Source organism: Macrobrachium nipponense, chromosome 24 (assembly GCF_015104395.2).
Source record: "Macrobrachium nipponense isolate FS-2020 chromosome 24, ASM1510439v2, whole genome shotgun sequence".
In the NCBI taxonomy this organism is placed as follows: domain Eukaryota; kingdom Metazoa; phylum Arthropoda; class Malacostraca; order Decapoda; family Palaemonidae; genus Macrobrachium; species Macrobrachium nipponense.
This window is the reverse complement of record NC_061091.1, coordinates 29,784,966-29,802,562: the sequence shown is the minus strand read 5'-3', so window position 1 is coordinate 29,802,562 and position 17,597 is coordinate 29,784,966. Positions and strand designations below refer to the sequence as shown.

Genomic DNA, 17,597 nt, shown 5'->3' with positions numbered 1-17,597 from the left:
TACACTTATGACCGACTTAAATGGCCTTATTTATCAAGTTTAATCCCTGAATTGCTCTTATTAAAACTGTACTTTGCCCTTGAGTCAATTATTGTTCATTTTCTAAGTCATCTTAGTAATTATTAGCGGAATTGTCACTAACAGAAATATACTCCCACAAAAATTTTTTCCTGATAATCAACAGAAACATGATAAAATGTGTATCTTGTATAGCAGATATTCAAATCAATTTTTTTTATATATTGAAAAAATATATAAAAGTTCAATATCTTGTAATACTTAAGACTAATTATACAGTGCAATCACTTAATCGGTAATTCTTATTCAACATATTGTAACTTCCCAATATAGTTATCTGTAAGTATTTAAATTTTGTAATACTACCTGAGTACCATATCAGCCCTGATGAATGACGTTTGTCTAGTAATCAATAGGGTGGAAAAGGTATGTATAATACCACAGCCAATGCCATTCATTCAAGAGGCCTTTCCCCTATACGCATACCGCGTCCGAGCTGCCTGTTGTGCTGTGCTTTGTAAGCTATTTTTGCACAATAAATTGTTTTCTTCTTCCTGATAACGAGTTTGTTAATATGTACAGGCCCAAACCTGTTGCACGTGGGAATCTGGTACCTAGCTTGTGGGTCAGCTAAACTGATTGCCCTCAACGGAGGCAAACTACGACTTCCTCAAGAAAAAGAGAACTAAATCAACCTGACCGACTGCATCCCGGCCTCTGAGGAAGACGAATGATTGAGGATGGGCCTCAACTGCCATTACATCTCCCGACCGAGGTCCTTGGACAAACGCCTGGAAATCGAGCACCTTCTCGATCCGATACATAGGCACGAGGACCTTGGAAATCTCCACACGACCGATGATGCCCTTCAACCCTTTCTGTTGGCAGAGGCCCTCACCAACCGAGGAGAATGCAAGATTAGTATCACTGATAGATGCCTGTGGGATGCAGCTAAACAGCTAAAAGAGAGAGAGAGAGAGAGAGAGAGAGAGAGAGAGAGAGAGAGAGAGAGAGAGAGAGAGAGAGAGAGAGAGAGAGAGAGATCACCGTCCGGAGAGCTGACAAGACCGCGGCTTTGTCTTCATCAGCACCGATGAGTATTGTCAGAAGTTGGACGACATTCTGGCCGACACTACGAATTTCCTTATGTTTGCTATAGTAGATTCACATCAGCCGTGCATTTGATGTCCAGGCCGGTCTCTTACGACGCTCCTGATTGGCTGTTGATAAACCAATCACAGGGCTAGAAACTCTCAGTCACTCTCGAGAGTTCACATAGGCAGGATGTATGTTCCACCTCAGGAGAGATGGAACATACATCCTGCGTCGTAAGGGACTGGCCTAGACATCAAATGCACGGTTGATGTGAATCTACTATAGGAACCCTGTTGGCGAAATAAAAACGGAGGCAAATAGGATCAATGAGACCGTCAACCCCACCTCTATTATTTATCATTATTATTTAGATGATCCCTGGTTCATATCGAACAATCTCAAAGGAGCCACTATTATTATTTGAAAGTAATAAAAGAAGATAAGAGGAAATACAGAAAGAAGAGATAAGTTATTAGAAAAGAAAAAAAACTATTAAATTGATTAATAGATAAAAATGTCAGCAAATTATTAAAATACGAGGAGAATTGTTTTCTGGTAGTACTGCATTGATGTGGGTAATTTTATGGTTATGAAATTTGTAAGATATCAATTTCGCATGTAACTGATCTAAAACTGAGAGAAAATAATCTTTATACTTTTTTACATCTTTCACATATCTCTATAATATTTTGAGTCCGTTAAAAGGCTGTAAAATTTCTGCCGATGATGTTTTGGTTTACAAATCCTGTCCGAATCAGCTTTACATGTAACTAATCTGTTAAAATTTAGAGGAAATAATTTTTGCACTTTTCGAGTTCTGTCGCTCAACGACAGCAGAGTACTGAGGGACGCCTTTGACGCCGTTACCTAGTTCTCGATGAAGGCTCTCTACGACGTAACCTTGTCCCCTTCGAAGGTTCTTACGGCCTAACGCCTTCGTCTGCAGAGTTTCTCAACGACCTGTCGCTGCCCTCCGCTGATGCCTCTGTGACCTGGCGCCGTGCTGCGTAGGGGAGTATAACGAGCCAATACGTTTTGTATCCTCCGAAAAGTTCTTTAAACATGGTACCCGCTGAATTTTCTGAAGGGGATTCTTTAGGCCTAGTACCCTCCTCGGTAGAAGCCCCGGCGAGGGATGTAAATGCCTTTCCAGCAACGCCGGAGTTAAAAACACGAACGCAGTCACACGGACGAGAGGCCCTTTCGTTGCTCCTACTGCCACACCTCCTGCAGGAGCAAGAGTGACCTGACGGCTCACGAACGCGTGCACGTAGGGGACAACCCGTAAGTCTGTTCCGTCTGCAAATGCCCTTTTGCGAGGAAGTACGACCTGACGATACACGAACGGACTCACACGGGGAAAAAGCTGTTCTTTTGCCGTAAGAGTGACATTTTTTTTTTTTTTTTTAAAGAGAGATTTTTGGCATTATGCCAAGCACTGGGGCAACTAAGGCCATTCAGCACCGGAACGGAAATTGACAGTAAAAGGTTAGAAAGGTGTTACAGGAGGAAAACCTCGCAGTTGCACTATGAAACAATTGTTAGCAGAGGGTGGACATTAAGATGGAAGAAAGTGGATATATAAACGGAGCTACAGAAAAAGGAATGAAAGTAGTTGCAGGTAGGGGCCGAAGGGACGCTGCAAAGAACCTTAAGTAATGCCTACATTGCACCGAATGAGGTACACTGACGGCACTATCCCCCTACGTGGAAGTTTAACAAGTTGTTTGGTACTAAGAGGTGCAACCATAGACCACAGGCTGGGATCCATTGCACCCCCGATATAAATTGAAAATTAAGAAAAACATGAGCGAGAGAAGCCGTTCGTATGCGAAGAATGCGCCATTCGTGCACCACGAGGGGCAGAATGCAGATTCACGAACCCTTGCACACGGGAGAAGCCGTGCGCTTGTTATTTTTGTCCGTACAAATGTACGGCGAAGGGCGGGCTCAAGCTTCACGAACAGACCCCCCCAGGAGAAGAAACTGCTGGAGTACCGTACTTGCAATTTCTCCTGCACAGCCAAAAGGGACCTCAAGGTTCACGTCCGAGCCGACAACAAGCAGAAGAAACCTCTTCCCTGTAAATACTGCAATCTAAATTTTCCAACGAAGAACGAGTTAGATGTTCACATAAGAACGCTTACGGGAGAAAAATCCCTTCCTCTGCTCGAAATGTAACTTCACGTGCATCACCAAATGGAGTCTGACGGCGGACAAACGTACTCATAATACAGAGAAGGCTTATGGCTACTCTCAATGTTCTTTCACGGGCGTGACGAAATTTCATCTGGAAGCCCCCGAACTCAAGCACGCGAGGAAGCAGAGACACAAGCGCCCGAACTGCGCTCATGTCTGTAAGACAGCAAGGGAGCTAGAAAGACATAAATATGGTAATGGCAAAGACAAATACAAAGCGACGAGACAACATCGGCTTAGGGTTTGCAGTGGGCGAACTCGTGCAAGAAAAGTCGTCCTCACTGACAGTGAACATAGTAATCACACAGAGGAACTGAAGCCTGAACAGGATATCCTGCAGCTGAATTCCAAGGTCCACCTCGCAGGAAAGCATTCCCTTGACAGCTGATCCTTCCAAATTTGCTAGCATAGCTATCTTCTCTGCGCATGTCAGAGTTCACGAAGCGTAAGGCTTAGGTTTCGTACACGACTCCAAGGAGGTTGCATAAAAACTAGTCATTAAAAGTTGGGTTTTATGTTAATATTAGATTCTATGAACACTTATAGGTCTAGCCGTTACATCTGGTAACTCTGTCAGTATTAAATGTTATAACAGATTCACATCAACCGTGCATTTGACGTCTAGGCCAGTCCCTTACGACTCTCCTGATTGGTTGTTGATAAGCCAATTACAGAGCTGGAAACTCTGTCTCTTGAGAGAGTTCACATAGGCAGGATGTATGTCCAGCCCTGTGATTGGCTTATCAACAGACAATCAGGAACGTCGTAAGGGAAGGGCCTAGACGTCAAATGCACGGTTGTTGTGAATCTACTATTGTTGAAATAATGATAATATTTCATTTTCATATATAAACAGGCCAGTTTGTTAAAATACTACTCTATTAGCACCTATATATCTATATCGATATCGATATCGATATCGATATCGATATCGATATCGATATCGATATCTATATCGATATCTATATCGATATCTATATCGATATCTATATCGATATCTATATCGATATCTATATCGATATCTATATCGATATCTATATATATATATATATATATATATATCTATATATATATATATTGTGACGGCTTTATGGCCAAGGTTCAGAGAATATAAAGTTCTTCCATAGGTCACATAAAATAAAGGTTTAATTTCAAAACAGAACAAAAATTAGCACTTTAATATTTAATAATGAAACAAGTTTACATAATTACGTTAATACCTCTTACCGCATAAAACAAGAAACACTCAAACAATCCTGCACCTCACAAATAACAAAATAAATAAACCTTAATAAACTAAATTTTAAATATACGTTACGTTACCAGTTTCACAAAGGTTCACTCAAAATTTATATAACAGAACATTAATACATTACAAAAAACTGAAGAATAAGAAGACAGCTACTCCAATAGGACACTTATCACAGTAGAGGGCCAGGTGAGACTAACTATGCAGGAAATAGGTGGTCCGAAGAAAACTAAAAGAAGTCGGGGAAAACCAAAAGCACTCTGAAAACGGGACAACTAAAAATATAACTATGGATCTTAAAAACAGGTACAGGAATGAACTGTACATTTCCACAAAAAATGAAAATTAAGAGTTATTTACAAAATTGAGATGCCAATCTGGCGGATGGGTGACACCTCCCCCTTAGAGGACGAGCCCAACAGAGTGGCTCGTAGAAAAAGAGGCCAATAAGGCGAAGACGGACGATACTGTAGACTGGTTAAGGAGGGATCATGTTAAGGAGGCAGTCGCGATAAGGCATCTGCCATGATGTTCTCAGTTCCTCTGATGTGGCGGATCTGCAGAGGGAACTTCTGCAGATAGATGGACCAGCGTAGTAGACGTTGGTTGTGGGACTTCATTTTGTCGAGGAAGGTCAAGGGGTTGTGGTCGGTGAAGACTAGTACCTCAGCAGCACCTAGTAAGTAGCATTCATATTTTTGCAGGGCGAGTACCAAACTAAGTGCTTCCTTCTCAATGGTGCTGTAGGACTTTTGGTGATGCTTGAACTTAGTGGAGGTGTAGCTGACGGGGTGAAGTATACCGTCTGACTCTTGGAGTAGCACCCCTCCAGCTCCTGCATCACTAGCATAGAATCTCCTGTAGTATGAGGCTAACCCTAAGAATCTTTGCAAGGACTTTCTAGTGGTCAGAACAGGGTACTCTAGAACAGCTTCTACATTGGCAGTTTTTGGTCGAACATTACCATCCCCAACAATGTGGCCCAAGTAGGTAACAGTAGCTTTACAGAAGACAGATTTTTTAAGATTTATGGTTAATCCAGCCTCTTCCAACCTACGGAACAAACACTCTAGCCTATTCAAATGTTCTTCCCAAGTTTGTCCAGTGACTATTATATCATCAAGGTAACAATAAACACCCTCCAAATCTTGGATGATGAAGTTTACAAGGCGCTGAAAGGTAGATGGGGCGTTGGTAAGGCCAAAAGGCATGACCTCGTACTGAAAGAGTCCAAAGGGTGTAATGAAAGCAGATATTAACTTAGCTCTTTCAGTTAATCCTACCTGATAATAGCCCTTTAAGAGGTCTATCTTCGTTACAAACTTTGCTTGTCCTACTGAATCTATTAAATCATCAATGAGTGGCAAAGGGTAGGAATCTTTAATTGTGACATTGTTAATCTTTCTATAGTCTGTACAAAATCTGTAGCTACCGTCCTCTTTTGGAACTAGGATGCAAGGTGAAGCCCATGGTGATTTACTCGGTCTTGCTAGACCATGCCGGAGAAGATATTCGACTTCCTCCTTCATTTTGTTCTTCTCAGGACCCACACGATAGGACTGCTGACGAATGGGTGTTGTACCAGGAACCAGCTCGATGTCATGTAGCAGCAAATCACTTTTCCTGGGAAAATCATTAAAGAGTGTTGAATGGCTAGAGATCACATTCTTTAAGTCTTGCGACTGCCCAGGAGAGAGGTGGCTCAAGAACAGATCCAGGTTATTTAGAACCTCTGTATTGGTTTGTGGCATGGAGGAAGCAATAAGGTCTTCCAATGAATTTTCCTCTCCTGGTGTGTCTACCTTAAAATTAAGATTAACAACAGTCTCACTAGAACCATTTCCAGTTTCCCTAGAGTGATATGCCTTTAGTAAATTAACATGAATGATCTGAGTGGGCTTTCTACGATCTGGAGTTTTGATAATGTAGGTATTATTGTTTACATTTTTTATGATTGGATAGGGCCCACAAAACTTAGCTTTAAGAGGGGAACCAGGGACAGGAAGGTAGGCTAACACAAGGTCATTAGGTTTAAATTTTCTGACTTTACAAGCTTTATCATAGTTTCTCTTCATTAAGATCTGTTGATCCCTTAATTTCTCCCCAGCAATTTTCCTAACCTGCATTAATGTGCTTTTAAGTTTATTCATATATTGTTGAATGGTTTGGCTAGACTCAGAAGGAGTGTTCAACCATTCCTCTTTAATTACTGAAAGAGGGCCTCTAACTGACCTCCCAAACAACATCTCATAGGGTGAAAAACCAAGGGACTCGTGGGGAACTTCCCTGATAGCAAACAGAAGAAAATCAATGCCCTCATCCCACTCAAGTTGACTTTCAACACAAAATTTCCTGAGCATACTCTTGAAAGTTTGGTGCCAACGCTCGAGGGCACCCTGAGACTCTGGGTGATAGGCAGCAGACAAGGTTTGTTTGATATTTAGTTCTTTAAGTACCTGGACAAAAAGGTCACTGGTGAAATTTGAACCTCGATCACTTTGTATTTCCTTTGGGATACCGAAATTCGTGAAAACTTTAAGTAAAGAATTAGCAATGTTCTTAGCAGAAATGTTACGAAGAGGGATGGCAATAGGGTATCGGGTCGTAGGACATATTATAGTGAGCAAGTATTGATTACCTTTCTTGGTTTTTGGTAAAGGACCAACGTTATCTATAATTATCTTACTAAAAGGTTCATCAGGGACCAAGATCGGTTGTAAAGGTGCCTTGGGTATTACCTGGTTAGGTTTTCCTGATATCTGACATACATGACAAGTGCGAACAAATTTTGCTACATCCTTTTTCATATTGGGCCAAAAGAAACAATTCAAAATCTTACAATAGGTCTTATGAATTCCTAAATGTCCTCCATAAGCATCATGAGCTATTTCCATTACAGAATTCCTAACAGAAAGAGGTAGCACAATTTGTCGCTTTTCACTCCAGGTGTCTTCACTAGATCTCTTAGGGGGACGGTAAAACCTCATTAACAAATCAGATTCAAAGTAAAAACATGGGGATTTGTTAATCTCACTTCTAGAAACCGCTTGGTCATGAAGCTTACTTAAAGTGTTATCGTGCTTCTGAGCTTCAATAAGGTTATCTCTACTCATAACATTTCGTGCTTCGAAATTTACAGAAGTGACTTTAGATTCATCCGAACTAGATTTCTGGCTACGAGTGACAACACAAGAAGGATTTACAGAGCAATCGGGATCAGGTTCAAGGTTTTCACCTACAGGTTTTTCCATTACAATGACATTGGGAACTACCAAACGTCCTGCAAGGTCATTAGCCAATAATAAAGTTACACCTTTTACTGGAAATTCAATATCTCTTATGCCTACCAGCACGTTACCCTTCTTTATAGGACAATCAAGATGAACATTAGCAAGGGGAACTTTAGATATTTGTGAAAGGTCTTTCACGAGAACATGTTCATTAGTTACGTTAGCTTCAATATTTGGGAGAGCACTCCTCAAAAGTAAGCTTTGCGAAGCACCTGTGTCACGAAGTATCCTGACTTTATACTTATCCCCATCAGAGTTCAAAGCTACAGTTCCATTAAAAGTAAAATCATCAAATACATTTACAGGCTTTTCAGAATGGATATGGGAAACAGGCTTAATCTGACCATCTGTTTTACCTTTAACGTAAAGAAAAGGGTTAAATGGGTTCCGAAAAGGCAAGGAAGTTTTACATTTAGGATCTGGACAGTTTAATTGTGTGACCGTCCTTCTTACAATAACTACAACGTACATTAGACGCTTTTGCCGTATCAGTCAAGAGTTTCCAAATGTGTTTTTAACTGGAGATGGTTTTACATTCTGGTCGGTTCTCTTACTGTTGCCAAATTTATGTATTAAAGAGTAAGTGTCTGCTAGAGAAGCTGCCTTTAAAAAGTCTTTCTTCCCTATCCTCTAAATACATCATAATGTTCAAAGGAAGCTTTCGTTTAAACTCTTCAAGTACAATCAAATTCTCTAATTCAGCAAAAGTACTTACTGCAGCAGATTTTACCCATTTCCTAAACTCCCTTAATTTCTCTGAAGCGAATTCTACATAGGTTTGAGTTGTGAACTTAGTTTTGTTACGAAAGGTCTGACGATATCCCTCGACAGAGATTGAAAAAGCATCCAAAATTGCTTGTTTAACATTCTGGTAATCTGTAGTATTTTCGAGATGTCTACAAACTTTCGCAGCTTTCCCAGTTAATTTCGGCCTTAATAGCCAAACCCACTGATCGCGTGGCCAATCCAAATGCAAGGCAGTCTCTTCAAAAGTCTTAAAATAATCTTCAGGGTCATAATCTGTGAATGTGGGAACCAACTTAATGTTTTTTGCTAAATCAAAGTGTTTCTCCCGAGCTTCCAAAACCGAAATTTCATGTTCCTTATTCTCTCTAGAAAGCTTTGCTTTTTCCTGTTCAAATTTAAGTGCTAACGACGCTTCATAGTCTTGTTTTTCTTTCTCTCTCTCTGAAGCTAACTGAAGTCTAGCTTTCTCCATCTCGAATTCTAATTTAAGTTTAGACATTTCTCTCTCAGATTCTAACCTTTTCTCTTCGGCTTGTCTCTCCAACAATGCAAATTGTCTTTCTGATTCCAATTTCTGTGCCGCAAGTTTCTCGCGTTCAAGGGAAATGCGCTCATATTCTAACTGCTGCTCGTGAGCTAGTACTGCTGGTTCACGAGTTAAATACTGTCTAGCTTCATTGCCTAGTTTACCCACACGCATATAATGCTCAAGAATCTGATTGCGAATTTCATTCTTCCGCATGCTACTCCTAGTTGCAATTGATAAATGACTAGCTAACTCGAGAAGCTCTAGTTTCTTAGCATTTTGGATACTAGCTAACTCAGCAGAGGGATCCGCAGCAAACTTCTGAACGTTAAATTGAGCCATGGTTAAAGTTAAAGAAAACTTCCTTTAGTAAACAATTGAATTCCTGTTTTACAATTATAATAGACTAACACGTTCCTGCTGCCATTCAAGTAAATGCATTACAAACCACAATACAAAATTATCATGTTAGCGAGTTTATAGTTTCCCGACAAAATTACACAACAAGCATTACAAGTAATAAGATTATTTTAGGGTTTAGGGAAAAGGGACAGTCCCGATTCGAAAGCAAAAGGTAATAAAGAACACGAGGGAGTGAAAATAATTTTTACATTCCCGATTCAAGCTGATATGGAGGAACTAAGGAAATAACCCGTTGGTCCTAAACAAGCGTTATTTACTCCAAACAACTTGAATGACAACTTACAAACTTTGTACGTCGGCGCAGAAAAAAAAAATAATAAAGTAAATAAAGGTTTAAACGATTACTCACCTATCGTCTAAACTACGCGATCCTGGTATCGTCCAACCCAGGGGAAATGACTGCACAAGTCGTAGTTGTAATTATAAAAGGACAAAATATGGATAAGAGCTTCCGGATAGCTCTCGTGAGTCTCTTGAGTCGTTGACTCGGTGAGGGCGAAAATGAAAATATACTACTGCGTTAGCATTACCCAAAAGAGCAGAACAGTCTATAAACAATAATACGGAAAATGGTTTCACAGCGCGCACATATATATCATTAACCCTAATAACAGGTATTCAGAATGTTTACAATAAATCTTGAGTGAAACTAAAAATATTGAACACTATTTGCGGCGACAATTGTCTAACTGAATGAATCCCCAATACGGTAAACAAGATATATCCCGGACAGGCCCCCAATTTATGTGACGGCTTTATGGCCAAGGTTCAGAGAATATAAAGTTCTTCCATAGGTCACATAAAATAAAGGTTTAATTTCAAAACAGAACAAAAATTAGCACTTTAATATTTAATAATGAAACAAGTTTACATAATTACGGTAATACCTCTTACCGCATAAAACAAGAAACACTCAAACAATCCTGCACCGCACAAATAACAAAATAAATAAACCTTAATAAACTAAATTTTAAATATACGTTACGTTACCAGTTTCACAAAGGTTCACTCAAAATTTATATAACAGAACATTAATACATTACAAAAAACTGAAGAATAAGAAGACAGCTACTCCAATAGGACACTTATCACAGTAGAGGGCCAGGTGAGACTAACTATGCAGGAAATAGGTGGTCCGAAGAAAAAGGAAAAAAAACTAAAAGAAGTCGGGGAAAACCAAAAGCACTCTGAAAACGGGACAACTAAAAATATAACTAGGGATCTTAAAAACAGGTACAGGAATGAACTGTACATTTCCACAAAAAATGAAAATTAAGAGTTATTTACAAAATTGAGATGCCAATCTGGCGGATGGGTGACAATATATATATATATATATATATATATATATATATATATATATATATATATATATATATATATAAACCAGCCAAGAAGTATATGATTATTTGACTTCGAAGAGTTGAAGATTCTACTAAAAGTTTTACGCAATTACATCTATTACTTTTCTGTTCATGTACAGTATGTACAATCAAAAGCGTTCTACTAATAGCAAATTCAAAACGTAGAGAAACTATTATGACTTGAGGAACTGAGAAATATTAAACACGATTGGCTGTAAGATTTCGTTTATGTTCCTGTCTGCTATGTTTTCATTGGAGCATAACCAAGAAAATACGTATAGGTGAGTCTCTCTCTCTCTCCGTGTGTGTGTGTGTGTGTGTGTGTGTGTGTGTGTGTGTGTAACGAGTAAACTGGTAAAATAATAATGAATTCTGTGAATAACCGGAATTATTTTACTCGCATATAACGAATGGTCTACCTTATTCAACCCAATATATATATATATATATATATATATATATATATATATATATATATATATATTATACATATATATATACACACACTTATGTAACTTGCGATCTCACGTATCGTGCAACCCCCCCAAAAGAAATTATTGCATCATGAACCTCGTGTATCATGCGAGTTCCTAATATTTTGAGGGCGTCAATTCATAAGGTTGGTGCTTCTGCAAACTAATCAGTGACCCGAGTCATTTGGGTGTTTGCTGCTACTCGGATTATTTTTCTTTCGAATCCCAAGAACTGACTTTAGAACATCGCAAGATTAACAAAAAATCTCCCAAGATAATAAGTTAATTATACATATGCCAAGCCTTAAGAGTCCTCATAATTCTCTCTCTCTCTCTCTCTCTCTCTCTCTCTCAGGAAAAGATACTGCCAACTTGACCAATTTAACCTATTGGTATTAACACATATGCACACTGTTTGTGTGTGTGTGTCTGTGTTCAAAATGTTTTAAACGCGTGAAACACAGGTAATACAACTTTGGAAGACAATAAACAAACATATAAATTTTATTGTTGTCAGTCGCGTGGAGTATCAAGGGTGTGACCAGCAGATAAAGAAAAATGGTATATGTCTGGAGGCATTTCTCTTTTCTACAAATATCTTGATTTCTTCATATCGTAGGTAAAGAATAAATTGATAAGCAAGGAAATATGAAATAAAGCATAACAGAGTAAGTTTGACGAGTGAGAAAAAAAACTATCGTATACAGACAGGCCTCTCTCTCTCTCTCTCTCTCTCTCTCTGACAAAATAAAAGATTGGAGACGTTCTGAATACTGCTTGAATACCATATGGCAACACAGTTTTGGCCTGGCTCAAGTGTACAGTGACTATGACACAGACTTACAAGATATATATATATATATATATATATATATATATATATATATATATGTATATATTATATATATATATATATATATATATATATAATATATATATATATATATATATTATATATATATATATATATATATATATATATATCCACTGTTTCTATGGCATTAATCTAATACTTTTAAGTATCTATGTAATTATGCAATAATTATAAATATACATCTGCAATTACTGACAAAATGGTTAAGATGAGATATATTACAATAAAAAAAACTGTAAGAGAGAGAGAGAGAGAGAGCAGGGCGGAATATTGTTCATAAGAGAGAATTAGGATTAATTGTCTCCTAGAGAGATTCTGGCGTAGTCATGCAACTCTTAAGAAACTTAATGTTTGTAAACAAAGTTATCAAACGTTCTTGACATAAAATAACTTTTAAGATGATGCTGTAAAATGGTAGTACTATTACGAAGCAAGAAGTTGTATTTAAATATTGCGTCGGCGTCTGTGTGAGAAAGCGAGAGATTTAGGCACTGTAATAGAGCATAATATTATAAACTATCAAAAAAAGGCAGCGATTGATACTTTTTAAAATACTTTATTCTTCATCTACTTAATGTAACTTTATACTCTTTATTATTCTTTTTTAAAATGAGTTATATGAATGATTCCTTCATATTTCATAAGTCCCTGTTATACGTTAAAGAAGCTTACGTCTTTATATATTATATACTTTATAAATATAAATAAGTCTGACTCGTACGTCTGGCAAGCTTACCACTGCCATTCATAAACGCATTTCCGTTACTTTGTGATCTTCCGACTCTTAGAAGCATTTCCACTAAGAAAATTCAATAGGAAATAGTGAGATATGACCGGGCGAACGTGCCCGGTAAAATTATCTTTTTATATTACGAATAAGCAACTTGTAACACGTTCAAGGTCAGAGAGTGTCGTACCTGCTTGGTTTAAGTTTATTATTACAAACTGTTAATTCGTGTTGGTTTCAAGGCTAGTTTTAAATAAAATAATAATAATAATAACCTGCGATATTTTATCATTAAATCATGTTTATTTACTATAAGGAGTGATTAACGTCTGAACTCTGAAGAAAGTGGTCAGTTGGTATCAGAGGCCAGCCCCTAGCGTAAACAATGTCTACATAGGATTGAAGGGATGCTGGTTGCCTAGTCATCACGTGACAGCCACAGCGGCGGCCAAACCTTGCATTCGTACGTAGTATTACGTACTAAGTTGAGATTCAATGGATACCTCTAGCTCGAGCACCTGCGGGTGAGGTGGTATCTGGACAAAACGTTTCACTGCCTGAACGACATCGGCGACTCGGCTTAAAAGAACGGTCTCAAGACTCGGGTGTAGTAACTGTAGTTTTAAAGGCCAGTCTCGCCATCTATCGGAGGAACATTGGTTCGCAGGGTTAAGCAAGTGTTGTTTTGTTGTCACGGGAAACCACACCGTCTTTCATACTGAGGTAAGGTAAAGAACACTAGACTTGAAAGGAATATTTTTTAATGTATTTTTGTGGATGGTCAGAGAGTTGAACCACATCGGCAGATTGTAAACACTGTAATCTATATTAGATGTGTGTCTAGCAAGTAACTGCTGAACTGAAAGAAGAACGAATATGTAACCAGACAACAAAATTAGTGAATCTTGAAGAAAGTTGATAAGACGATTAAAATACTTTTAAAAAGAGTCACGGTAAATAACGAGGGATATCAGTGTCATTTGTAAAAACTGGACTCACAATACGAAAGAGAAAGATTTACTCTTATTACTTTAAATAAAGTAATAAGAGTAAATCTTTTAAAACTAGTAAAACTTTTAAAGGTAAATACAACTGCACCTAACATGAACCATGTAGTGTGGCCGCTAGTGTGTCTGTGTAGTGTGCACTGATGAGTCATGAACCTTAACAGGATTAATTATGATTTCATTCAGAAATTATTTATTAAATGGCCACTGCACATTATACGACAGGCCTACGGTAAATGGATAAAGTTGCCATTTGCGAGTTCAAGGGAATTATGATGATATTTCATATATTTTTCGCTTATTTGGGAAAAATGTCCGATTAAAGAAGAACACTCGACGTCTCTTTCTCTCTTCGTTGCTGGGAAATTTATATGGAGTGACTCAGACTCTAATCACAAGATCACTAAATGGCAACTGACGAATGCTTTGAACGACGCTAGTCTTAGAAGATAAATAAATATTCTAACTATATTTGCCGTCAAGCGCCTGAAGTTTCTTTATAATTTTGCGTTCAATTTACACGCGCGCGCGCACACACACACACACACACACACACACACACACACACACATATATATATATATATATATATATATATATATATATATATATATATATATATATATATGTGTGTGTGTGTGTGTGTGTGTGTGTGTGTGTAAATTGCCTTTCTCAGTTTGTTCAACATTTTGGATACTCTTGTCACTATGAAGTACATCACACACACACACAACACACACACACACACACACACACACACACACACACATATATATATATATATATATATATATATATATATATGTGTGTGTGTGTGTGTGTGTGTATGTACGTATGTACTTCGTAGTGACAAGAGTATCCAAAATGTTAAGAAACTGGGAAGGTAAAAGGGCATTGTGACAATCACAATTACAACCAAAAATGTGATCACTAGAATCTAATATATATATATATATATATATATATATATATATTATATATTAATATATATATATATATAGCCTATATAATAAACCGAAGGGGAATTTTTTAGTCGATAAGAAATTCGTCAGCTGACGGGCTCGATTCTTATCGACTAAGAAATTCCCCTTCGGTTTAACATATATGAATATATATTAATTCCGAGGAAGAGCGAATTAGATATTAAAGGACATATGTAGCTCGATGTATGTATATGAATCACGGTAATGTGATATGACACACGCACACACACACACACACACACACACACACACATATATATATATATATATATATATATATATATATATATATATATATATATATATATATATATACATGTAAATCAATTCTGTTAAAACAGGATACGTCTCAAGTATAAAAGGTCTATTAAAAATGTTTTAAATCTAAGGACTATATTTCGGTGGACTTACTTCCACCCTTGCTAAGGGTGGAAGTAAGTCCACCGAAATATAGTCAATGATAGAAAATTATAAATGGGTAATATCCATAGTTGCTGAAGAAGTATAGAATATAGTATTCATAACAAGGGTAATAACGTTAGGAATAGTAGTTAAAAAACATTAAAAATTATAAATAGTGAACAGGTTGCATATAATTAAATTCCAGGTGATTAAAGTAGTCAGGTCCAGAAAGATAAATACGAAAATTGAAAGTAGCAGAATTCTATACAGATAATATTCACGGTAATATTGAAAAATATAACAACAATCGAAGAAATATTATAATAATTATGACAGATTCTGCAGATGACACTTTGCAAAGACAGAGATTTAGTCACTTAGGGAACAAACGCCTTATTTTCCCCATCTTTCCCACAATTTAGGTCTTCTTGCCTCACAGCTTAGGATGCTTTGTATGAGCGAATTGCTGCTGTTTCTCACTCGGGTTATCAGACTGGACATTGTTCGCTTTACAATGATTTTTCAATTATTCAGGCGGTTTTCTGTGAACATCTGTGCGGCGGAATGGTGGCGAGGAGTGTTTGAGGCGTCTCAAAATGTCATTGTGAACAACAGTGATACGTCTCATGGTCTCTCGGGTACCGTTCGTCCAAAGGGAACACCCATATAGTATACTGTAGCAATACGAGCGGAAGAGCAGTAGTTTCATGTGTCGGTGATAGGTGTATCCGATTGGGAGTGAGTTCAGTTTGACATTCAGGACACCTGTGTACTTATTAAACGACGGGTATGGAGAGAGGATGCCCCCTTGCCGAAAGGCGTTTAGGAAGAGCTTCAGGAATAGTTTATTCAGTCAAATGTTTTCCTCACATTTACAAAACTTAGGAAAACAGGAGAGGCTGATGATAGGTAATAGTTCAGCAATTCTTTCAGGATGTAGATACAGGTGTCGGTTGAGTGGTTTGATTTAAAACCGAACTGGTTGTCAGTGGTGTGTGTAGAAAGGGGAGAAGTCTGACCAGAAGAACCGACTCAAGTATCTTCGACGCAATCGTAGTGATTGCAATCGACCGATAATTACCAGGGTCAGCGGCATCCTTAAGCTTGTTTTTTATTAATGGTATTATGTGAACTAAGAGTAGGAGGCTGGAATAAACTGGTGAATTATGCACGCATTGACTAGGGCAGTTAGCAAAATGTCAGTTATCGGGTGGCAGAATTTGAAAGCTGCAGGAAGACCATCGCAGCCGGGCGACTTATTATTAGGTAGGTTGTTTACGGCATCGCTGATGTTACTAGGCCCAATACGATCTGCGAAGTGAAATTGAATGTTATCAGTAAAGGAGTTTTTTTTACATCCCTTCGTGAGTCTTTATCGTTTATATGCAATTCAGGATAGTGCTGAAGTGATCGCCCCACATTCTTGCGATAACTTCGTCAGTCGTCACCGACGGCTTCTCATACTATGTTGTAGCTTTTTAGTTTAGCGATTTAGGGATTGAATGTCCTTCCAGAGACGAGGATAATCTCCGGATTCTAAATTTCTAAACATTGCATCAGCTCTTAGTTGCTTTTCATTTATTCTGCAGTGCTTAAGAGCAAATCTGAACTGCGCTCTTGGCTGTCTCATTAGCAGTGCAAAGTGTCCTTCGCTCGGGCTACAATTTTGCCTCCACAGTAAAAGCATTTCTCGTGAATATGTATACAGATCTTTAAGCAAGTCATTCCAGCCAGGTATTTTATGAGAGTTGCCTTGACAAAATCTAAAGGTATCCCTGCTGGAGACAAGCATAGCGGATATTATGACTGAATTGAATTCTTTCAGATCTTTCCTGTGGTGGTCATTTCTACTGAAAGAAGAGATCAGTTATTAAATAAGACAAAATAAATGAACAAATTATTAAACCTTCAGTCATTCATGAGCTGTAAATACCAATGTGATGTTAAACACTTTCTTTCTCCTTTCTTCCACCAGGATGACAGTCCAGGAAAATGAAGTTCCTCTCCTACAAAGGATTTCCAAGAAGAAACTCAAGAGGCAGAAAGCACAGGATAACCATCGTAAGTCTTATTTTTCTTATAATTCAAGGTGCCCTTATGCCGATACAGGCTCTTGATCTTGGGCAGATCATCAGTAAGAAAGTATCCAGTGATTGAACTTAGATGCCAGGAGTCTCTGGTAGGCCATTTGGTTCCAGAAAACTGTCATCTCTCCAGGGA

At 38.0% G+C, this 17,597-nt stretch overlaps 2 protein-coding genes across 2 annotated transcripts in view; one reads left to right on the top strand and one right to left on the bottom strand.

The window, feature by feature from the left end:
- Positions 1-5,055: 5,055 nt before the first annotated feature.
- On the bottom strand, positions 5,056-8,322 carry LOC135202611 (uncharacterized). Its single transcript, XM_064232116.1, has one exon. It carries the CDS (start codon positions 8,320-8,322, stop codon positions 5,056-5,058), a length of 3,267 nt encoding a protein of 1,088 aa, XP_064088186.1.
- A 5,047-nt stretch (positions 8,323-13,369) lies between these two features.
- The window catches only part of LOC135205543 (transient receptor potential cation channel subfamily A member 1-like), a 28,745-nt gene continuing 24,517 nt past the window's right edge, over positions 13,370-17,597 (top strand). The window contains exons 1-2 of the mRNA XM_064236302.1: positions 13,370-13,708; positions 17,353-17,438. Of these exons, the coding sequence (XP_064092372.1) occupies positions 17,354-17,438 (85 nt within the window). The 5' untranslated portion in view covers positions 13,370-13,708; position 17,353. The remainder of the gene's footprint in view (positions 13,709-17,352; positions 17,439-17,597) is intronic.

Coding starts and splice junctions, on each gene's coding strand:
- LOC135202611 (XM_064232116.1), bottom strand. CDS start 8,322: ATGTACGTTGTAGTTATTGTAAGAAGGACGGTCACACAATTAAACTGT.